This window comes from Achroia grisella, unplaced genomic scaffold (assembly GCF_030625045.1).
Source record: "Achroia grisella isolate CSIRO2021 unplaced genomic scaffold, CSIRO_AGI_Agris_v1 utg149, whole genome shotgun sequence".
In the NCBI taxonomy this organism is placed as follows: domain Eukaryota; kingdom Metazoa; phylum Arthropoda; class Insecta; order Lepidoptera; family Pyralidae; genus Achroia; species Achroia grisella.
Window position 1 is genome coordinate 190596 of NW_026712644.1, and position 26319 is coordinate 216914.

Sequence of the window (26319 nt, forward strand, 5' to 3'; positions counted from 1 at the left end):
TCAAGTGTTTTTGGTATATTTACAACGGTCTCGTTGGTCTAGCAGTTTAGCACAACCTTTACTTCCAATGGTCGCTAATTCAATTCCTCGCACAGCGTAAACATATGTATCATGAGTATGATTGTTTGTATCAGTTTAGGTGTTTTCTTATTATTTATTATTTCCAAAAAAAATATCTTAGTATTTATATTAAATGTCTAGTACCCATAACACAAGCTCTGCTTACCTTGGACTAGATGACGCTGTGTAAATTGTCGAGGTTTATAATTATTATGTAGACCAAAAACTAATCATAGTCCTAACTTCAGCTTATAGTCTCACATGGAAGGAAGCTAATGGACCGTGGCACGAAGCGTGGCCAGCGAACAAACTGCCGAACTTGTCAGGGATACAGAAACATCTGCTGACCAGTCTGAAATGCGGCACCAAGTACTCCTTGAGGATAGCTGCCACAAATAAAGTGGGGACTTCACAGCCAGCTTATATGGACGTTAGCACTTTGGGTGGAGGTACTGACTACTCTATATTCTCCTATTAATATTGTAATCGTGAAAGATTGTGAGTACGGATGGATGTTTGCTACTCTTTCACGCAAAAACTACTGAACGGATTATGATGAAATCTTACAGTAATATAGCTTATACATCAGAATAACATATAAGCTATACATTTCACGCGGGAGAAACCGCGGGTTCAGCTAGTAATAATATATAACCTCATATATAAATATAAATAAAAAATCTATTTTTCAGTACCCATTTCTCCAACAACTGCAGACTGGTTATGGAGTAACTGCAGTCACATATATGTACAATTGGCCGGATGGGACGACGGAGGCTGTGATCTCCGAGGATGGGACGTGGAATACAGGCAGCTCGGTACCAGAACCTGGATAAGAGCACTGCATCCAATAGTAATTTTTAATTCTTATTCAAACTAGCTGACACGGCAAATATTGTGTTTATAATTAGTAGATATATCTATAGGTAGATAAATTTATATAAGAACACTAATTTACTCATGTAATACATCATGATTATGATTGTTAATCTGTCTGTTTTCTGTGTATATTGTGTATGTATTTATAATTTAAATATTTACATATATGACATAAATAATAAAAATATCAAATATTTATATCAGATGTCTAGCACCCATAACACAAACTCTGTTTAACTTAGGACTAGTTGATACTGTGTGAGTTGTTGAAATAGTGTGAAACACTAATTAACCCATTTATCTGCATTAGTGATCTTTTTTAAATTTATCGCGGTTATTATTTTTTGCTTAAAAATCACACAATCTTACCACGTTTACCATTGGTTCAAGTCAAAAGATTTAAATAAATTTATAAATTGAGTTTTGGTGGCATTTTTTCGATGAAATTAAAATTTCCACACAGTATAACTTTTTTTACTTTTTGTTACTAATTATCATTGCCTGTGATATATATTTTTATTATATGTTTCGTTAACCGACTCCAAAATCGGAGGAGGAGGTTCTCCAGCTGTATTTCCTTTTTCTAATGTTTGTTACTTAATAAACCGATACCTTTGGTTACAGTATATTTTAAAAGTAGTCTCATTTTTTCAAGTGTTGTAGCCAGTTTTTTTTTTAATTATGTAATATTTTACATACAGATACAAGGCTAGTTTACATTGCTAATCATACATATGATTTCAGTCATACGACGAACATTCCACTTGGAATCTCCCATCCCTGTACCAAGAGAAGTCGATATATCGCACCGGATCATTTGTGGTCCCCGATCTATCTCCTGGCACTTGGTACCAGGTCCGAGTGACTGCTATGAACGAAGCGGGCAGCGTTATCTCTATTTACAGTTTCGCCACGAAGAATATGGATGGCAGTAAGTAAGCCTAATTCAATATTAGTTTTTTTATAGTACAGGGGACAAATTAGCTGACGGCATACCTGATAGTAGGTGATTACTGCCGCCCATGAACACCCCAGAATGTCAGACTTATTACAGTTAATTGGCCGGCTTTTTAAGGGGTAGGTTTGGTAAGGAATTACAAACAGAAAGGTCTAAGTATGATTAAGAAAAGTCAATAGGTATTTTATGTGAATGAGTTTAAAATTATACAACAAGATATTCTGGAATTACTTTTAAATAAATTAAAAACTGATAAACCATATTTATTGAGCAAATTATTTTTATTTCTATATCAAATAATGTGACTGGTATTCTTTTGTTCACATAATTGTTTTAATTTTAGTTTTATGCGTGAACAACTGTTGCCATGCAAGTTTGTCATTCGTAAATAATTTGATATAGAAATAAAAATAATATTTATTGAAATAAAGTTAACATAGCACACTTAACAGCTAAAAGAACTGGTAGAAGATCGTGGAAGGTGGCGGGAGCGCCACCGACAAGAGCACAGCTCTTAAATTATGAATGAAATGAAGCACTTCTGAATAGTTAATTTTTTTTTATATATTAATCATTCAGAACGCAGACTCGTCACAAGAATAACGAGAAATAACTCTTTTAAATTTAAAAGAGTTATTTCTCGTTATTCTTGTGATGATTTGATACACATTGACAAGGATTAGACACTCTTAACATAGAAATCTCTTTGTGCAATCAGATAATATTGTCAGCGCTATGTATTTTAAGTAAAATGTTGTCTACGAAAACATCATTATGATTTCTAATTTATTAATTTATTTAAACTTTAATGCACAAATACAATATATAAATGTGCATATGGCGAACTTAACACCTGAGGGCGTTCTCTACCAGTCAACCATAAGACAAACTGACAAGTTAGTAAGCGGCGCATTATACAAACACTTACGTGGTAACGTCTAATCTCTTCAGTTTTATAATAAGCATCATTACATAGTATAAAATAAAGTCGCTGTCGCTGTCTGTCCATCCCTATGTATGCTTAAATCTTTAAAACTATGCAACTGATTTTGAAGCGATACAATTGCCAAAAACAAGACTCGGTAAAACTTTTAAACAAGGTATTACTTTAAAAATAAAAATGTATAATAACCTACCAATTACTATCAGACATCATCATCTGCTTCTTCCTTATCCCATTTATTTGTGGTCGGTGTAATATGTTTTTCGCTTCCATTCATCCCTGTTCGCAGTCATCGCGTTATTTACTTCCTTTCTTACCATATCATCTTTCACACAGTCCATCCATCTCTTTTTCGGCCTTCCTCTGCCCTTATAACCATCCACATTCATATGTAACACCTTTCTTAAAATATTATCCTCGTTCCTACGCATTACATGTCCATACCATGATAGACGATTACTCTTCAACCTCTCTGACACCGGCGCCACTTTCATGCTTCCTCTAATGTTCATTCTTTATCTTATCCATTCTTGTCACACCACACATCCACCTCAACATTCTCATTTCAGTTGCATGCAGTCGTCTTTCATCCGTCGCCTTTACGGGCAAGCACTCTGATCCATACAAGACAGCAAACATTACTATCAGATAGTTGCCTCCAAAAGAATTTAAATTGAAAATAAAATGTTACTTTGAAAAACATCCTTTTTATAATATTATAGACTATAGGAATCAAAGTATAATTATATAATTATACCGTAATTATGATTTTTAACTCTATTACAATACGTCATGTATTGTAATTAGTTACACCGTGTATTGTGTACGTAATTAATTTATTTTATTTTATTTAATAATATCAATTTAATTATATGTGATCAAATTTAAATTTTATAAATATCATTATTGTATATTATGACTTGCCATATATCTAAAGATGTTTTTTACGTTGGTTAATAAATGAAACTAAACTATGACGACCGATAGAGAGTAGTGGAAGATAATGTAGTGCGCCGATCCCAAGTAATGACGACCGATAGAGAGCAGTGGAAGAGAATGACATACTGCCCAAATAATGGGATAAAGGCAAGGCAACGATGAATAAATGAAACTAAACTAAACTAAACTAATACACACATTTTTTGCGTGAAAGAGTAACAAACATCAATATTAAATTTATTGTGAAATTGATTTTGATGTGTTGTAATATGTGAAGACATTCTGTGGTTTTAAGGTACAATCACCTAGTAGTAAATATTTTTATAGTTCATCATGACGTAATGTAGAGACCTACAAATCACTAACCGTTAATCATCTATACATATAAATAAAATTGGAGTGTCTGTTTGTAATATTGAAATAACCATTTTTTACTACATGCATATGAATGAATGATGATATAAATACGGTACATACACCAAAATAACATTTTTTACAATTTTTATCTGTCTGTTTGTTCCGGCTAATCTCTGAAAGAGCTGGACCGATTTTAACGGGACTATTATTGGCAGTAGCTGATGTAATAAGGAGTAAGAGACTAGGCTACTTTTATTTTAGAAAAATAAAGTTAAATTCCACGCGGACGAAGTCGCGGCTGCAGCTAGTAATAAATAAACTATTGGATATAAAACGTAGTTATTATGTTATAACTATATATTTAGGTATATATTGGGTACAGTTATAACATATTTAATGGTAGCAGTGTTACTAGACTACCGAACCCAACTGTAAGCAGAGTTTGTGTTATGGATATGTCAATATTTATACATAAATAATCTCAGAACAATTAACACAACGCCATCTAGACCCAAGTTAAGCTAGCTAAAGCTTGTGTTATGGGTACTAGACAACTGATATAAATATTTAGATTTTTTTTGTAAATACATACATATTATACATAGAAAACACCCAGACCGATACAAACAATCATACTCATGAATACAAATGTTTGTGCCGTGCGAGGAATAGAACCGCGACCATCGGTAGTAAAGCGGTGTACTAAACCGCTAGACCACCGAGGCCGTCAATATTTATGTTTCTATCTGATTTGATAGATCTGTTTTCATTTGCAGGTGAGGTGGGCCCGCCATCAGAGATGTTTGACCTCAACATGCTTGTTATAATATGCAGTTCTATACTACTCACGGTCTGTCTGTTGAGTTGTATATACATATTAATAAAACGTCAACGGTAAGTACAAATAACTCAAAATTCAAAAAACTCAAAAATAATTTATTCATGTAGGACTGTTCAAAATCTACCCTGTATCATCGTAAGCACAGATTATTATATTAGAGTCCGTTAGTTTTCTGTTCCCGCGCTTTCACTTCCCCTCCCTAACTACAGCGGCCTTGACGCGCGCGCGCATTGTGTTGTGAATTGAAATAAATTGGAACTGTGAAACCTACTGTGAAACTGGAAGCGAAGACCTTCGAGACCCTGGGATGACCATAATATCCGTTTCTTATATATAACACTTTTGCTTATGAACGTCAAATTTTTACATTATAATTTTTTTTCCCTACCGTCCTAACGATAATAATAATAGTACAAAATCACAGCGACCCCAAATAAATGGGATAAGGAAGAAGCAGATGATGATAATGCTAAGTACAAATAAAGTACTCGAATATTCCTATTTATTATTTATTTATTATTATTTATTATTTATAACTGTAGTTAATGCCCACGACTTAATGCTCCGAATTAGTATTTAGTTATTTTGAATAGTCTATTTAAAAAAAAATATCATGAATTTTATATGCGTAAAATTAGGAATAAATTACGGGAAATTACCACGTTTTATTTTGTATTGAGTTCAAATATCACGGGATGTTGCCATTTTTATTTATATTTATCGAGTTTTCGATATTCTATCATCAATATTATCAATAGTAACAACAAACGTTGACGTGCAAATATGTTTGCTCATATTTTTTTTTTTTATTAATAATGGGATTGCGCTTGGTCTTACCTCATCTGATGGTAAATGATGAGGATGTCCGTTAGTGATCATGGCGATTAAAAGATTGCCAATATATCGGGAACTCAATAAAAATAGATAAAACGTGGTAATATCCCGTTACTATTTCTCTATTTTTATTATTTATAGTTTTTTAATTTTTTGTGGCTAAAAATGCAGATTTTTATTCTCTACATCTTTCATTTAAAATATATTTTCATATTTCTTACCGTTATCGAGTTATTTTGAAAAAAAAAAACATTTTTCAACCCTTTTTTTAAACCATAATGTGACCAGTTTTGGCGCAATATATAAAAAGAAAGGAAAGGGATGAAAATATCCGTTTCTTAATAAACATTTCTTTCTGAATATTGTTATTCACGTATTTGCGAACTTATTTTTATATATTGCGCGAAAACTGGTCACATTGTGGTTTAATTTAAAGTTTTACTAGACTATCAGCCTTACAATAAACGTATAAATTTACTAAAAAAAATATAGTGCTGGTCTTATCCTATCTTAGTAAATAATGAGTTGCTGGTTATGAAATAAATACAGTAAATATGTTATCACAATAAAACGCTGATAATTACGCCGTTGTTGAATATTTGCAAAATGTAAACAGTAATATAAACTGTTGATGACGTACTGGCCACATACTTTTACAGTTCATATATTGTATTTTTCTAAAGAATTTTATTATATAATTTAGTATAGAGAACTTTTCAATATCTAATAAAGATTTTGACAGACAACAACATGAACATCCGCCTCTCTTCCACGTTGCTATACCTAACAAAGTGAATGTTGTGCGTATGTAGTTACTAGTGTTTGTGAGTCACTACATTATTATTGTGTAGAGCAAAGGTTCTCAAACATTTTTTATGTCGTAGATTGTCTTATTGCCCCTTGACATATTGGGTCAAACCCCCATTCTTACCTGGTATAGATTTTTCGTAAATTTCTAACTAAAAAAACTGAAATCACTGATGTAGAGCATAAATAATACATTTTTAAGAATTAAACGTTGTGACAATGATTATTAAACTAATAAAATTTCAAAGATTTGGTTAAAAAAACGAGAAAGAAAGACTTTGTACAAAGTCGTCTGCGTGAATACCGAAGTCTCATCTATTTCAGCCACCAATCATGTTTTATAAGATGTATTTCGGTACAAGGCAGAGAAATTGCAGAGTACCTACTGAGACAAGGCATGGGAGGGCCTCCAGCAAGGTAGACCGACGATCTGGTCAAGATCGCTAGTAGGTGTTGGATGCGAGCAACGCAGAACCGATTGTCGTGGAGATTTTTGAGGGAAGTCTTTGTTTAGCAGTGGACGTCTCCCGGGCTGAAATGATGATGATGAAGCAAGGCATCTTAGTCATCCGGAATACGTGAAGATTCACTTGTCACCATTCCATATGACAAATATATCATAGGATTGAAATAATGACAATGACTGGTTTTTTAATGGATGATAATGGAATGGTGAAATCGCCTGCGCTAACAGTTACTGGTTACTACACTGGCGAGGCACCAGTGGAGGATGATAAGATGAGCGTGTGGTTAGGTCAGTAAGATCATCGTGACAAATTAATCACGATGGTTTCCAGGGGAGCTGTGTAAAGATCATCTTAACAAGTTACATTGCTATCAATTGGATCATCAATCCACATTACTATGTAATATTATATTATCTGTGACATTACTAACAATGCCATTTCTCGCCAGGTTTGGATCGTTAGCTTGTTTGTTATTCCAAGTAAATGAGTAAAATACTTTCTGCAACAGATGACTAACTTGTTTCTCGTAACTATTGATAAAATGATAGTCATTTGTATTCATGTCAAGCAAATCATTTGGCTATTGACATTGACCCGTTTTACGGTTATCGTCAAATTGAATATGCCTACCGTGATAGTTTTATTGTTTATTGTCCAGACTTACATCTCAAATAGTATGAGTTCGAACTTCGTACGCCACGTAAAAACATTAAGTATAATTAAAATACCTAATTAACTTTCTTTTTATGAAAAAAATCAGTACCGAACCTAATCTAACCGAGAGACTAGACTTTCATCCTATACTGTTCGATTCAAATATACCTAACTGAATGTGGACATGAATTTTTATGAATTACAATGGAATGGTGCACCCGTCAGTGCAAACGGAATTACACCAGCGAACCACCACAGGGAATGATAGGATGAGATGAATGAGATAAAGTCAAGACTAATTAGCCCATGGTGAATTGACTCGAAATTTACCATGGACCATGTGGCGCCCGGCCTGATATATTGCCAGCAAATGAGCCATTAATCCTCACTCGTTAGGAATTGAGATTAATCCCCAGAAATCCCCTTCGCAGCATCCATTTGATATTGAAATCTATTTTAGTAGCAATAGCACATATATTCTGATACACAAACACGTTAAACTTAGAACACTCTTCTTCCATCATGGCTTATGTAAATGTCTTGCCATTCGAATCATAACAATTTGTGTTTCTTTTTTTTTTTCAGAAGCAATTTCACTGACTACAGGGACTCAATGACAGTGGACAATAAATCGGAGAGTGGTAATTTGACTGCCAACACGTCGCACACAAATTTGGCTAATATGAAAGATAATTCAGTAAACGCACAGAACAGAATATACAGCGCACCAATACATATGAGAAATAATAGTAAACACGGTAAGTTCTTTGTGTTCGAGTTAATATTAGGTCCTACATATGAAATTGATGTTTTGTCGTACTGGCCACTTTGATCTTAAATATCTCCTCTTTGGTTAGGAATTCCAATTTCAAATTTATACAGCTATTTACTCATGCATTTGTTTTTCGAAAACCGTAATCCATATATTTTCCATCTTTAATTTTTTCTTTGTGTCACTCAGTTTACAAAATGGAAAATTTAAAATATCGCGTTATTTACGAGTACTAGTTCCGCCGTGGCACCAGTGCTGCAGAAACGGCTGGAAGGATTAATGGTGCGTATGGCGGTGGTATCGCGAAAGAAAACACAGTGCGTTTTTGGTTACAACGTAACGCTCGACCAGCTAACTTTTTTTTTCGAAATTGGATAACTTTTTTATATAACTATTGATTTGAATAACTTTTGGTTTGAATGGTGCAGTCCAAAGCGCCTTCAAAGATTTTATTGACTTCCGTCCGAATGTTTTTTTTAGTACAGGGATCAATGAACTACTTATAAGATGAAAAAAGTGCGTAAATGGTATATACTTTGATTAAATAAATTTGTTATATTTTGAAAAAAATCTACTTTATGTTACTCCGTTACAAAACGCCAATTTCATATATTAGGACCTAATATATCAACTCCCCTATTCAGAGAAGTGGCTTTCTTTTTATACACATTCATTGAGTCGTATTAATAGTAAATACGGTAAGTTATTTGTGTTCAAGATAAGAACTTCCCCTTTGGTTGTGTTGAATTTATTTTTGCGAACCACTTCCTTCACATTTCAAAATCAACTCACGAAGAACGCCACTTCTCTGAATGGGTCAGAGAAGTGGCGTACTTTTTATAGACATTCATTAAGTCGTTAAACAACTTATTTCGTTTAACAACTAAAATTAATTTATAATGCTTATAAAGTTTTATAAATATCTATTAAATAATAAATATGTCCAATCTTTTTTTAGTTGCTTATGTATAAATTGTAGGTTTGAAACAACGAACAATTCAAGATGTCAGAAACATTCGTGTTTTACAGTTTTACTCGTATTTTTTCTCATGTACAATTTACAGAACGTCACCTAGTCCTAAACTGATATAAATACGTATTTTGTTTGTAAATAAATAGAAATATACATAGAAAATACCCATTCCAATGCAAACAGTCTCATGAATATAAATTTTTGTAACATGCAAGATATCGAACCCGGAGCTATCGGAATTAAAGCGGTATGTTAAACCGCTAGATCACCGAGACTGTTAATTTAAGATGTCAGAAAATTTCACGCTTTACGAGTAGGACTCGATTATTATACCAAATCGTATCTTTCAAATTTTTTCTTCGTAAATTTAAATATTTTCCGGGCAACGCTAGACTTTTAAATTATACACAAGTCTTGTTTCCTTCATTTATTTTTCTGTAATTAACTATTTTTATGGCTCTGAGTATGAATAGAATACTGGAAGATTTCTAATAGCTTCAATTTTTTATATGCACAGTTTTATCATTTTGACAAAAAAATATAGTTCGATATAGGTTTTCGATCTTTTACAAATACATATTCAGTATTCACCACAAATATAACAAAAACAATCGGGATTAATTACACAACATCTTGTTGACGAAGCCATATCAAAAAAAAACAACAAAATATATTTCAGCGTCCAATAAATAACGCAAATCTATGTTGAACATAGTAAATGAGGGAAGTTAGCTGTAACTCAAAAACAAAGGCTGTGAGAGAAAAATTGTTGCTATATTCAAACAAACGTGTTAATTCGAATTAGAAACGAAGAAGAATCGAAAGAAATAACAGTTTTGTTCTGTTGGCCAGTGTTATTTATTGAAATACCCGGTTCTCAAAAAGGAAGTTAGACTGTACACGCGTATTGTAACAATAAACAATATGCATCCGCAAGTGCGCTTACGCAAGTGCGACTTGCGTACGTAGCTTTTCACATGTGATAAATGTCTGTAAACAATTTAGTAAATTCATCTGACTAATCCTTAAAATAACAGTTATTTTCTTTTATAAATGACAATCTATACTAATATTAGAAAGAGGTGTGAAGGATGGAGACCAAGATGTCGAGCAAAGAAAGCATCGGTATAGTCGTAAAATATTGTGTAATAATGACTTATGTCATATAAAAGCAATATAATATTATAAAACACATAAATAATAAAAAAGGTTTATAAAACAGTTTCCAACAAGAGGAAATAATTGTATAGGCTCTGAAAATAGAGTTATTAGAAAAAGTCTTTTACCATGACAATTATGAGAATATTTTATTTTATAAACTAAACATTTCTAAGAAATTTTTGTTAAGCACTATTGAGAACCGATGCCAACCACATGTAATATGCAGGGAACCAGTGAATCATGATATAGATGAGCATGAAGTCAAGTCTGTTAGACCATGGTGATGGATTCATCTCTATTAACAAATGTTTTTGTTCAATGGATAATAAGGAATCGTGGACTTACGCTGGCAGAGCATCAGTGGAAGATGTTAATATGAATGAGAGATTAGGTCAATGAGCCCATCGTGGCTTTACCAGGAATTTATCAAGATAGTTCAGAAGGAACAGCGTCAACCTGACATAGTTCATTGCTAGCAATAGAGTTATTTGTTCACATTACTAATGATCGCCTTTCCCCAATATATCTGTGACTTTACACCTCACTTCTTTAAGGACTTGTTTTTTAATAACAATCTCTTAACTCCGTATTAACAACTGTTTCCTTGTGGAAGCATATCTGATATAGTATCCATATCGGAGTACTCATAATAGAAGTAAAAAAATAATAGAAAACTCTGAATAAGTTATCCAAAGTTATTAATTAACTTATTAATAAAACTCTTAAATAAACTCATCATTCATTCACCTAGGACCCTTCGTCTTCTTGTGCACGTCATATTTTTGGCACTATCCTTACCAGTTCAGCTAACTACTTCAATTAAAAAGAACTGGCAAGAAATACAACTGCTACATTTCTAATTCAATACTTTTTTTTTATTTATACTTTTCGATTTGTATACAATTACATCTATCCACACAAACAAAAAACAATCATTGTAAACCAACGCGGCACATCGAAGAAGTGTATCTTTTTTAGGACTACACTAATGCTTTTGGATAAAGATAATTATACAAAAATGTTAGCAAGGGTGGGTGGGTTATCTCTGCAAGATCTCTTCCAGCCAACCTAACGCTATGACAGTTAGCAGGCAACGATAGCGCTCGAATTTTTGTAATAACAATATTCTAATGTTTACTTTAAAAAAAATATATACATGCACTTACTAAAATATATAAATAATAATACAATAATAATAATAGAAAACGTTAATACAATATTATATAAGGGTTATTTATTTATGTATGTCTATTACTTATTACATCATCATTATATCCAAACGCAATGTGACGCATCACATTCCTTCATACGATTCTGAAAAACTGATTCACATTGTATATATTCTAACAAGGTATTGTTATAGTAACATGTAGACAGTATGTCTCGACGCCTACCCATATGCCACACTTTCGTTGCCAAGCATTAAAAATATATCACACTATTCATAAACTGCATTTTATAACTTTGTAGTCGATTTTTTATTTCTCTATAAATAAATAATGTATTTATTAGGATAATGATTAATATCATGTTTATAAAAACACCTTTAGAAATAGTGGATTATTTTAGAAGAAATTTGATTAACATAAAAATGGTTACAGTGAGTTAAACTTAAAAGAGAGACATGTGTTATCGTAGACTTTTTGTTAGAACTTTTAAAGCTTTTAAAGGAGAACAATTCCATCACACATATTTTTGCATAACTTTAACTTTGAAGAAACGGACAGACAAAAATTAATTTTATGATGTAAGTTTCGTACATTTAGTATAAAGTATATACGATGTTGAGTATGATGTTTATAAACTGATATATATGTAATATTGAATATTACATATATGTAATATTGAATAAAGTTAAGGAAAAAATTTTAAAAGAATGAGCTGAGTATCTTGTCAGGTCTCCTCATCTCGAAATCATTTCGAACTGACTTAGACTTCAGTAGATTTGACATATCATAGGAGTCTATAATAGACCTACATAAATAAAGATATTTTCAATTTGAATTTGAATAATATTATCACTAGATTTAAAAACAAACTTGCTGTTACTATCATTTAGAAAAGTCAGTGGGTCTTATATGGGAATTACCTTTAAATAAAAGTTAATACATTTGTTAAATCATATTTATTGAGCAAAGCCTATATACACACTAAATGATTACTTGAATGTCAAATGTGAATGTTTACGCACGGATTTTCACTTAATGTTAAACATAAACACATACATAAGTAGACAATGTAAATGACTGGCTATTTTTAAGAAAAGAAATCAATCGAGTTTCTTAACAGTTCTTTTTTAATTGAATCTGTATACTGAACTAGTAGGTGTCGGTTCAGTGTCGAGACCCTTGGTTCGTGGGGTCCTAGCGCTATAAGACTTTTCAAAGAAATAACGAAAAGGTTAGTCGACATCACAGAAGACCGAAGAGCTGGCAGCTACCTCGGACAAAGAATTAGTCTAGCTATTCAAAGAGGGAACGCTGCCAGTATCTTCGGAACGTTGCCTAAAGGAACCCCTTTTAATAATATATTTTAGTCATTATATTATATTTTTTAAGCTTTTTAATTTTAGGTTCTTAGTTGTACAATTAGGTTATGTAAATAAATTGATAATATTTAGTTAATATAACTGGTAGGTAGGGTTATTGTAATATAAACATTTGACGTTCATAGGCGGCTAAAATGTCCTACATGAATTCAAATTCAAATTCAAAAGAAATTTTTAATAAAGTTCTTGTAGGACATTTTAGCCATTTATGAATGTCAAATTTTTTATACTCGTAACTTTTTTCCAAAAGTTGCATCATAAATGATTTTTGATTTGTTTTGATATAATACAAGCTTTCCTTAAATTGGGACTAGATGGCGCTGCGTGAATTGACCTCAGATATTATTGTAATATTATTATGTTATGTAATTTTTTACAAGATGATCTATTACAGAACTCTACGAGATCAGTCCGTACGCGCAATTCGCAGTTGGCTTCCGTACTTTCGGCCATGTTGAAAACCAAGATATGCCTAGTCGACACAGCAAGCACAGATTTGATAGTGGTAGGTATTTTGTGAATTGTGATGTGTTTCTGCCTTCCTTTTTTAATTCTTTTTTTCCATGCTCACATCAATCCTTATATATATATATATATATATATATATATATATATATATATATGATATGATATGAACTTCCAGGCTTTGTACTATCTTATTTTCCACGTTTTATTTTACATCTGTGATCTTACCTAACATTTTTCTTTAACCTACAAACTACTTACTAGGGGTATGTATTTTATTTATTTTTGGGTGTTCTTAGGTTTCATTATTTCGTTATGTACACATTCTACATATAAATACATATGTGGCCTGAAAACAAGGACTGTAGCTTCGGCTGCAATATTATGTTGCATTACAGATAAGTAAACAATTAAGCCACAGTGATGATATCAGCAGACAGCGCTGAAATATGCCTTTTTACAGTAGGCATGCATTTTTTTATTACTAAGCCTAAAAATTACATATGTTATAACAATTATATTCTAATTTAATATGTAACGATTATTATAGAATATTTTAGAATTATTATTATTATCATTGTTACAATTAGTATTCTTATTATTACATTACATTACATTTTTATTCATAGTATTGACGACCTCGGTGGTCTAGTGGTCTAGCACACCGCTTTACATACGATGGTCCCAGGTTCGATTCCTCGCACGGCACAAACATTTGTATTCATGAGTATGATTGTTTGTACCGGTCTGGGTATTTTCTATGTTTAATATGTATGTATTTACGAAAAAAAAATTATCTATGTATATGTATCAGTTGTCTAGTACCCATAACACAAGCTTTAGCTAGCCTAACCTGGGGCTAGATGGCGCTGTGTGAATTGTCCTGAGATTATTATTATTATTTATAATTTAAATAATCATCTATAGAGTAGATACAGTGCACTAACAGCCATTTAGTGAATTTGTTTTTAAAATGTTGTCCTGTCAATTCTATTAAATCTATAGGTAGTCCATTAAATATTTTGTGCCATGGAAAATACATTTCATAGAAATAACATTAGGTTACTTTTAGTTAATATTTTATAGTAGCAAATTGGTATCTAATTATTTTAGTATAGCTACTTATATGTAACTGTGTGCAGATATATACAATTATACTTGCTAATTCAATTGAGAGGAGCGCAAAGGGTGAAGTGATCTTAGAGATCAGAATTGCATTCTTTGTGACGATACTCCTCCGAAACGGCTTGACTGATCGAGACCAAAATTTCTTCGAAGGTCGACCTTTGTCCTCCGTCGTTTACCACTCAAAAAGAATCCGTTAGAGTTTTTAAGGCACAAGTTGTAAACAACCGTAATGCGTGTTGATCTCAAAATGATTTGCTACATAATTGTTTATTACTCTGAATATATCTACAAAAGCACACGGTATAAACCTAATATTTACAATGATAGTATTATATATAATATGAGCTCAAGATATTAAATATTTTCATAGTAAATATATACGTTTAGATGGCTAATGCACCAGGAATTAATCACGGTTAATATTGTGCTTACTAGAGGAATTTTGCATGTTGTAATAATATTAACTACTTCTGCACACTTGATGTCATTATTGGAAATGGATCAAATGCACAATCGGATAGTCGTGGAATGTACGAGAGAATTTATACAAAAAAACAAAACAATACCGATGTTCTATTTTTAAAATATTGGATTTTATTTTTAAGAAAATCTAATTATTAGTTTGGGACATTAAAACACTAAGTGAGTAAGATTTTGAGTAACTTTCGAGTACAATAAAATGAGGCAGTACTACAGAATGAATTTTATTTGATGACAGTAAGTAAAAAGCGCAGGTGTCGTCCTCATACAGCTAAAGCATAAACACTGTATTGAGTGATGTCAGTAAGCAAATAATCACTATGTACAATTCCTTAATCATATAAATTTGTTATCAATTAAATACTAATAACGGTCTGCTAACATTAATATCTGACTCGTTAGTGATGATGATATTGCCATCAATTACATTTTTATTATATGTTTAAATTTGCTTTGAGCATAGTTTTATGACTTCGGTTTTATTCCAAGTTCACTTTTGACTGGTCAAATCTACATACATATATAAAAAAACTATTCACTAATATTTTTGTTTCAGAAACGAGTTTTCAGGTGTGCTCCGAATCTGAAGATAGTGACAGTATATCAAAATCTACATTAAAAAGTGTGCCACGAAGTAAGTATTTCCTACTAATATAGTACACGTGTATGTTTGTTTGAGTGGATGGATGTAGGAAGTACATATATTGTAACAGGATGTAAGGAACACTTTCACGCAAAAACTATTTAACATATTTTGATGACAGTTTAAAGTCTATATATATAGTATATATACACAAGAATATCTCATGTAAATTTAGCGAAATATAGAGATAAGCTTCGAGATAGTTTTAAAAAGGAAGTAAATCGAGATACTGTGGTCTGAGGAATTGTTCGACATAATGCCTACGGCTACTTTTTACCATCGCACCGCTCGCCATCGACAGGAGATTCATCCCCACACGCTAGAACCTAAGTGGTCTCGGACAGTGCGGTTATAAAGGAGATTCCTCTCGCGTACACAACTACCTGCCGAGGTTTTCTCACGAAACTACAGCATGGGGTTTTTCAATAAGGGTATATAATGGTTTCATAAGGGTCGGTAACGCGCACGTGACATCCCTGGTGTTTCAGGCGTCCATAGGCTATGGTAACCATTTGCCAACAGAAAAAAAAACGTCAAGATAATTCTTAGATTTTAAGTTCTCTTAATGAACACTATATAAACCTTTGGAGTTACATTAAGATACTGTATGATGGGACTCTTGAGTAATTTATTATATATGTATATATTTAACTAGCAAACCCGGCCACACGTTGCTGTGACTAAGGTTCTTGAATAAAATAATATTGCGACTATAAATTGAGATGTAAGCCATTCTATCTTTCAAGTTCGATAAAATTGCACATAATGTGCAAATCAAATTTGCAATCGGTTCAGTAGTTTAGGAGTCCATCGCCAACAAATAACAGAGTATAATTTAAAAAATACTTATAATAGGTAGCCTAAAAAGAGACTAATATATTTATTTATTTTCAGAGTCATGCAGAACACCTCATCATAGGTAACTAAATAAGGACATAGGTACTGTGTTTTTAAGTTAAAAATTGTTAGGTTTCTCGGACCATGTATTGTATCTTTTACATAAATATTGGGTGCCCTTATACAAATAAATGGTAAAATTTCGTAGAGTTTAAATTCTGGTCTTATAAATCGATATTGCCAAGTTATTCTAAGTATTTATGTATATCTATATATTGTTATTATTCAGGGTTACTTGCAAAGTACAGCAAGTCGAAAGATAATAAATATGAAATACTCAATAAACCAAAATAAACACCATTCCCAAGTAACAAAGTCGAAATAACAATGCCACGTCAACTGGTTTAATTATAATATTTAATGTTAACTAATTTAATAATAACATTAGATTTATTAAATAGCTTATGCTTTGTTCACTCCATTCATATTAATAATAATAATAATTCTCCTGGATAATTTACACAACGCCAACTGGACCCAAGGTAAGTAGAGCTTGTGTTATGGATACTAGACAACTGATATAAATCCTTAGATTAGAATATATTTTTTGGAAATACTATAATAACATAGAAAACACCCAGATCGATACAATCATATTCATGAATACAAATATTTGTACCGAGCGAGGAATCAAACCCGCGATCATCGAAAGTAAACCTGTTACAAAATAACAAGAGGCATGCGATAATCAACATAGAAACCGCTACGCTGAGTGCGTAGCGGTTTCTTAGTACAATCATATAGTATTGTCAGCGCAATGAATTTTATGATTTTTCTACTAAAACAATATTATCATTTACAAACTCTTCAATTTTATAATATGCTATTTTCAAAGGAAGTGTTTGTTATACAATATTTGATTTCTTTTTCTTCTGTCATTCGAGGCTCAAACTACTTACAAAATTGACGATATATTTCACAGTTGTAGTTTAGTTGCTAAATAGTCAACACTGGGTTTGGGATGCTGGGATTTCCGACCTCTATTAATGTTTTGCCTCGGAATGAGGTATCATTAGGCAAATGTTGCCTCATTCAGAGGCAAAACACTTGTCGCAATATGGATGTAGATTCATTTACAGACGGATTTTGATCATTGACAGATAAGGTACGCTTTTAGTGGCGGTGGTCAGGTTTCCGCACTGAATATTTGCAGTCTCAAACATGCTATGGTAGCGGAATTAAACAAAATAATATAAATCCATTAAGTACATTCGTAAACAAATTCGCAATCCAATTTAATGCATATTAGAATAGAAAATCATTTATTCAAATATACTTAATTTAAGCACTTTTGAATAGTCAACATTTTTTCGGAAAGCTGTCTCATCACAAGAAGAATAAGCAAGAAACTTGTGTGTTGCTCTTTTAAACAATCTTTGTAAGTTCACATTTTATAAGTCGAAACGAGTGAATACAAACTACCAACCAGCACTAATTTATTTAGGCTCAAATATAAAAACACAATAAGATTAAATCAGTCGTAGTGATAAGTAAGCAGACCAGTCCCTACAAGCAGCACTCGTTCACGAGTATGACGGATGAGCCAGTCATCACTGCGCTCGACCATATTTTAGGGAGCCCAATGACCCGGCCCACCACGCCGCCACATGTCTGGACATTTTAGTGAGCATGACTCATTCCACTCGACCCCGTCACAGCTACAATTTATGTATTTACAAAAAGAATCTAGTTGTCTAGTACCTACAATACAAGCTCTACTTAGTTTGGTACTACCGCACGGAATATTTGTGGTAAAAATAAACCTGACTATGACAATGTACAGACATTGTCATAATCTGGTTTATTTTTGTTACGGAATTTCTTGATTCGGTCGCCGCGCTCAAAGCCACACAATAGCTTAATAATATAAACCCATTAAAATATTATAATTGTCTGTAACACAGATATTTTTAATTAATTTGATTTGGTTTGAAAGTAATTTTTTGAACTTATGAAAAATGACTTACCAAATTCCATGTTGCTCTTTGCGGAAGTTATTCGAGTTCCATAACCATTATCTTTCGGCTTGGTTGATCCTTTATCTATATATATATAATTTGTAGAATGAATGTTTGTGCTATTTTTAAACAGTTGTTTTATTATAAATTTTGCTATCTTGTTGTATAATTTCAAATGCAGGTCGTCTCATTTCTATTGGAGATATGGGCTTCTTGATCCTTGAGTATCCTTGTTACTATATAGACATATACTTGGTTCTCTGTCTATTCTACAAATGAGATGACGTAAAGATAGACAGTATGTATTTTTTACTAAATTTGTATATACATATATACGAAAAAAAGCAAAGGATCCTTGCTTTTTTTCGTACTAATGTAATGCTGTTAGTCGCAGCGGGCCTTTACAGCTTCGCCGTACGATAAGGAGCACTCCAAACCAAAGGAAGGACTTATGGAGCGACTGAAGGCTAACTCCTGCCTGACGCATACGACTTTAGTCTGACGGCACGGGGCGTGCCCTTAGACTAAACCGGGTTTGAACCTAGGTTTAGACCGTCCTAATTTCGATCCTTGTTTGAATTGGACGGGGGATCCTGTTTGGGGACCTCCTGTTTGGGGGGACGTGTTTGAATTGATCGATCGAAGGAGGAAGTAGGTACCGTGTCTTGGCGATTTCTGCTGCTAATCAGTTAGCCGTTTGAAGGTCAGATATGTTCGTAAAATTACAGGAAGATGACAACTAAGCGCCACGTGATAACGTAATGTCCATGTAACAGTAATACAGTTCATCTATATGACGAACACCACTTACCATCAGGTGACCCACCTACCTATCAGCTTGTTTGCCATATATAGTATGTAGTTTAAAAATCTAAAATAATTATTGTTTTATAAGCAAGTCAACAAAAGGTTCAAACTTGATAACGTAATGGTACCTAGTCATAAATCTAACTGGTTTAAAAATAAACAATGTGTCTATTTTTAATAATTACAATTACTCATACTATATCACGCTCCATAGACATGATACGACCTACATATATGTATATAGATTAGTATGTATTTATTATATAATTTATTGCCGTATGTGTTTCATTAGAATTATAATGATTTCTAGTTCAGTTTACGGTGTAATAGTGACTTCACTTATTTATTTATTTATTACATAATTTCGGCATAACGGCTGAAAAAAATATTATTTAATATGGGTTTTTTATGGATGATAAATGGAATGGTGCACCCGCCTGCGCCAACGGTTTACGCTGGCGGGGCACCAGTGGAGGATAAGATGAGCATGAGCTCAGATCGGTTTGCCCATCGTGATTAAATAACCAGGAATTAACCACGATGGTTTCCAGGGGGAACTTGCTAGCAATGGGGACACCAGATCCCATTACTAATAATTCCCTTCCCCCTTTGTATTTTGGGTTATAGCATATTATTTGGTATATAATCAGTTTTATAATGTTGTAAATATTTAAGTACATAAATATAAATCAATACAGATAACCACCAGTTAATACTTGTGTTATGTTACTCTTATAATTATATAGATTTATTAACTATTTACTGATTTCTAACTAATATCTCTAATAGGATTTTATTAAATTTAAAGTATGAAAAATCAAATATATGTATATCAGGAAATTTGGTGTTAAATACTTCCACAATGTGGTGTAATGGAAAGGAGTATTAAAAAGGAGAATGCTGTAAGCTACTTATCTCATTCAATCGTGATAGCGTGGACGAAGTCACGGGCAGAAGCTAGTCGATAAATAAATATTAAAATATAAATTTATGTAGAACAAAAATATTCATTAAAATTTATATATTTATTATAATTAAATAAAGAACAGCTTGTTTTGTTGTACACTTATAACTATTGTAATATTGTTTTTTTACAATTTTTATTATTGTATATGAAATTGTTTATTCTAGTTGTAAATAAGTACTTCATTATATTAGCCAAATGTACTAGTTGTGTATAACGTTTTTGTGTGAAACATGAAATCGAAATGTCGTTGTATGAAGATGTATGGATATTTTGTGAAACGAAGCTGCTAAAATATATCTAAAAAAAGACTGACTACTCATCTTAACAATTGTTGCTCTATTTAGGAATAAAATAAAATAAATGTTAGATAAAGTATAATCTTTTATTTTTGCCAACAATTAATATGTATATTTAAAATTCTTAGTGCTGTATTTACGTTTACAAAATATGTTTACAAATCAATTTTAAGTTTCAAGAGTACTTTCTATATAATCGTATAGGATTCTTAAAAAAATATAAACATAAACAGATACTGTATTTAAAAATAACATGTTTAAGTACAGTTTTAAATCAAAGATAATAATAATAATGATATCCCAGGAGGGATATCATTATTATTATTATCTTTGATTACAATTCACATAGCGCCATCTAGTCCCATGCTAAGCAAAATTTGTGTTATGGGTACTAGACAACTGATATAAATACGTAGTTTATATTTTTTTTGTAAATACATACATAGAAAACATTCAGGTTTATACAACAATCATACTCATTAATACAAAAGTTTGTAGCAAGCCAGGAATCGAACCTGCGACCATCGAAATTAAAGCAGTATCCACCGAGGGCGTTAAATTAATAAATACTATTAATGAATACTTAGGTAAATAGATAAATAATGAAAAAATAACATTATTTTCAAACTTAATTTATAATAAAATAAAATTAGCAACCAGATATATTAATCTATAAAAAACTTCATGTTTTTTTTAGGAAAAAAAAAATATTTCTAACCTATAATTAATCAAATATTTTGAGACATTCAAGTAATTTTTTACATAATACAATACGTAGATTACAGAGCAAGTATATAAACATAGAAACATTCCGGTTCCCGTCTTTTCTAGTCTGTGCTATAAAAATCCTAGAAAAAAAGGTTAAGAGTAAAAATTTAATATAAAGCTATATTCAATACAGAATTTAAATTAATTTCTTAATGTTTAAGAAAATTAAAACATGTTATTTTAATTATTATAATATGTATAAAGTTATTTTATCTGACAATAATTTAAATAAGAAACTTCAACTTTCACAGTTAACAATTTGGAAGTATCGTAATTGATATATTTTAAATTATCGTAACAAAAAAATGGTGTAGTATTCACTGTACGAAAAATACTTTATAATAATACAATACAATAATTAATTTGCGGTGGGCTGTATCAAGTCCATAATATAATAAAAATATTACTTTTTGTTATTTTATATTATTTTATTTTATATCCAGTTTTAGAATCCGTCATATTTATAGCTAAAATAGTATATGGTTCAATAAAATAATAATAATAATCTCAAGACAATCCACACAGCGCACTAGACCCAAATTAAGCTAGCTAAAACTTGTATTATGGGTACTAGATAACTGATACAAATACATAGATATATATTTTTTCGTAAATACATAGAAAATACCCAGACCGATACAAACAAATATATATTACAAATTTGTGCCCTGCAAGGAACGGGAGCATCGTAAGTAAAACTATACCACCGAGGCCATCATAGATTTTCAATAAAATAGAATAGAATAACATCAGTCATCAATCATCACACTTCACAACACAAGAATCATGACGCTGACAGCATCATATAAATTATTGGAAATAAAATCATTAATACAAAAAGATACTTTTTTTTCTTGTAAGAATATATATATTATAGTGAAAATTGATAGTCGTTACAATTTGACAGGATTTGTAATATATATAACACAACAAATATTACAACTGTAATCTCATATAAGGTAGCCAGAGCCATTGGTAACTATCAACTATGTGGAGAAATTTTCATTCCGTATGGCACAATTCTTTATTATTTATTGTAAACATATATAGTAAAAAAAAAAAGTAATACAATAAATGGAATATAAAAATGCGATTTACTAAGATTGTTTCAATTAAACTAAGAAGAGAGAGAGGGTGACTGCCGCCATATAAGAGATATATTTGACTTGAGAATTAGTCAAAATTTAACCTGCCAGAAAAAGTCCTCGACTGTTTTTTTTTAAATATAAATACGTGACAGCAAAGGACAATATTCATAAATGGGTAAGACCTATTTATTCTCACTATACTATTACATATTAAAAAATAGAATAAGATAAACCGCATCAATATTTACAGATCAAAACAAAATAAATTAAATTAAATTTTAGCCTTCATTGAACCATTTCATACATAAAAATAAATAAAATCCAAACACATATAAATAAAAAATATTATAGTTTGTAAATAGCATGTAATGCTATTTGTATTAAATAAGTTAAAATGAACCAACATTTGATACTGTTTAAAGTAAATTTTTGGTAAATTATGCTTTAAATGACTATGACTAACTAGAGATCACCATTATGTATTTTTTACCAGGGACAGAGTTATGTAACGAATATATAGAAATTCAACTCATTGCGATTATGTATGAGATATTTGACAGTTGCAGTTACAAACCATGTTGCACGTTTTGCAATAACAACTGTCAAATGTTTAGTAATTTTTCAATTCAAAATTAATCAAAATAACTTTATTAATGTAGATCAATTACAGACAGTTTTAGAACTGTAAATTACAGTTAGTTCGAAAATTGTAAAATCATTACATAGTCAGTCCCCAGATGAATAATTTCAAACATGGTTATTTCTTACATCAAAGTAATACTAAAAATGACAGAAAAATATATTAAAATCATTTTTTTTCTATTGTTTCTGTATACAATAAAATTACTTTCTCCAAATGTAGCCTTCAGTTCATTATAATTGAATGATACTACTGAAACCACTGGGTAGCTTTAGACGGTTTTTGATATTAATATCTTTATCTTAAATTTATAACGGTTTTTTAAGATTAAAAAATAAATTAAAGAATAAATATATTTACATGCATTTGGAAACCACTGAATCTGGTATTCTCCTACAATATACGCACAACAATTTTTCGTATTATTAATTTTTTTTATTAAATTAAATTATATAAATTTAATACTACTACATAGGACATCATAGGAATCAACATTCTAAATTTAAAACATCATTTTGCCATACATTGAAATAAATAATTGTTAATACTTGTTTAATGTTTATGAGAAGTTTCCAAAAAGTATATTATTCGATTTGTATTTCAAACAAGATAAGAAAATATTTAAGGTCATGGAATTCAGATTTATTGTAAACAAAAGTATACACATGTATAGGGATGTTTTGTCTACGATTCTCAGTTGATAAATATCGATGACAAATTTCGATAACTTTGTCATGGTTTAAGTTATCGATAATATTGTCACAAAAAGATAAGAAATATTACATGAAATTAGATGGAATTCGGAATTTGATTATCAAAAAAATTGGTAATTGGAAACAGAAATTGACATAATATCAGATATGACATAGAAAATGGTCTTTTTTATAGCATAGGTGACAAATGAGCGGCGTACTTTAATGGTAAATGATTACTACCGCCCATGAACACAACACATCAAGTGAATTGCCGGCCATTTAAACAGGAATAAGCTGTTTTCTTGAATGTTTCGCAATCGTACCGGTTCGGAAACACCACAATGCAAAATGACAGGAAATCAGATCGGTTGAGTCAGATACGATTTGTCATCTTTTCTGACATCGATATTTATAATAGTGCGATACTTCTAGATCGATATATCGATTTTTTTATAACGATCATCCCTACATACGTCTACCGGATTTTATTGAAATTATATGTTTGTATCATTGTTATTGATATTATCTAAATTTTGAATACAAAATAATGATAGGCAATAGCCTAATACAGTCTTTTTTGTTTTTACAATATTATATATGTATAAAAGAGATTTTTATAATGAGTCAAAACGCCTACTTTTAATTATTTTGACCTTATTACACTCTTTACAGTTTTCTCATTTTACACTAAAATATACCGTAAACTATATAGTAATATTATATTTATTATAGAATTAATTCAAATAAACGAATTAATTCTAAACTATGAGCAATATTTACAACAACGAGCGAGGAATGTTACAAAGACGGAAATTTAATATGAGTAATTATAAACTAATATAGTATTGTGAAAATAACTTGTACTGTTGCAAAATAGACTAAAAAGCATTCTATACTTTTTAGTCTATTTTGCATATTATAATAAATAAAACAAATTTAATACAGTCAATTAAGTCGGACAAGTCTTATTAAGTCATTGGTTAACAGTTGAGCAAAAAATATCTGTAATTTGGCCTACGTAGGACACTAAAAATAGAGGTAATATTGGAGCAAATGTGGTGGGCATAAATAGGCTCGGTGGGTTATGAGAAATCATCCCATCTGGACATCATCTCATCTGTATTATGATTATATGTATAATACAGATGAGATGATCTAGGAATTTATCCAGGGTTCTCACCACCATTGTTCCGATATAGCCCATGGGTCGAGTGCCATGTGCAGGCCATTAAAAGGTTGTTACATGCTGTGAATTATTTGAAAAATTATTTTAAATTAAACTTCGGAATTTGGTCACCTTGTTCCTGATTGGTTTAAAGAAATGTGTTATATTTCCTGAATGGATGATTTCAAAGTATTAAAACCTAAGTGATTTATACTTTTTGATAGAATTTGACTGACTGTATGCCACTTTGGACAAAGTGGTATATTCGACACTTAGCAGTATGAACACTGTTAGTGGCTATTTTTTTTGTAATTATTATATACTTTTATTATTATGCTTAATTTTTTATATACATTTTGTACTTTATATTCCTCTTCGTTATTATAATACATATTCGTAAATAAATGCAGTTCCGTCATTCAATATCTAATTGAGCCGTTGATTGATTGAATGCCGAACTATTTATAAATATTTACAACCTTATTTTAGTGCCCTTGCGGGTTTATACCTATATTAGTGGGCTACATAACGAGAATTGAAGAAATTAATACCTATATTAGTCGACTTTATATTCATTAGAATACATTTCATTTGTTGTAATTTTACTGTAATTTCAAAATCTATATATTTATTGTATGCCAATTCTATGGTTGATTGGTAGAGAGTATCATCGGGCATTAAGTCCGCTACAAAAATGTTTTTTCTTTTGTATGCAAAAGTATAAATAAAAATATGATATGTAAATTGCAAAAGGAAGAAGATAGAATATAGAATTTGGAATTTAAAATAAAGTGTAATACCTTATTTTAATAAATATAAATGGAGTTAAAACCCGAATGACCTTTGAGTTATTTTAAGAAATACAGAAGGATTATTAAAAAAATACAAAGTCAATTAATACAGGTATTTGTTCATTCTTTGTGGTTTTCTGTCATACATTTGGGAAAGGGACAATATATTAAAATTGTGAGCACTGTTGAAGATAGAGTAAACAAAATTTAATACAGCTTTTCAAAAGTGATTCGCTGCGTACTAGTAATGAAAAAGAGAGGTCGTTTTCCTTCTCCTTCACACTCCCATCATCCACAAACAGGAGTCTCACGAGTATTATAGCTGGACTATTATGACT

General features: G+C 31.2%; 1 protein-coding gene across 1 annotated transcript in view; it reads left to right on the forward strand.

Moving 5' to 3' along the window:
- Positions 1 to 16842, forward strand: part of LOC131840791 (cell adhesion molecule Dscam2-like) — an 80467-nt gene extending 63625 nt beyond the window's left edge. Inside the window, exons 23-30 of the mRNA XM_059188989.1 lie at positions 309 to 509; positions 753 to 913; positions 1684 to 1870; positions 4913 to 5030; positions 8325 to 8497; positions 13588 to 13698; positions 15823 to 15900; positions 16804 to 16842. Coding sequence (XP_059044972.1) covers positions 309 to 509; positions 753 to 913; positions 1684 to 1870; positions 4913 to 5030; positions 8325 to 8497; positions 13588 to 13698; positions 15823 to 15900; positions 16804 to 16832 — 1058 coding nt within the window. The 3' untranslated portion in view covers positions 16833 to 16842. The remainder of the gene's footprint in view (positions 1 to 308; positions 510 to 752; positions 914 to 1683; positions 1871 to 4912; positions 5031 to 8324; positions 8498 to 13587; positions 13699 to 15822; positions 15901 to 16803) is intronic.
- Positions 16843 to 26319: the final 9477 nt, after the last annotated feature.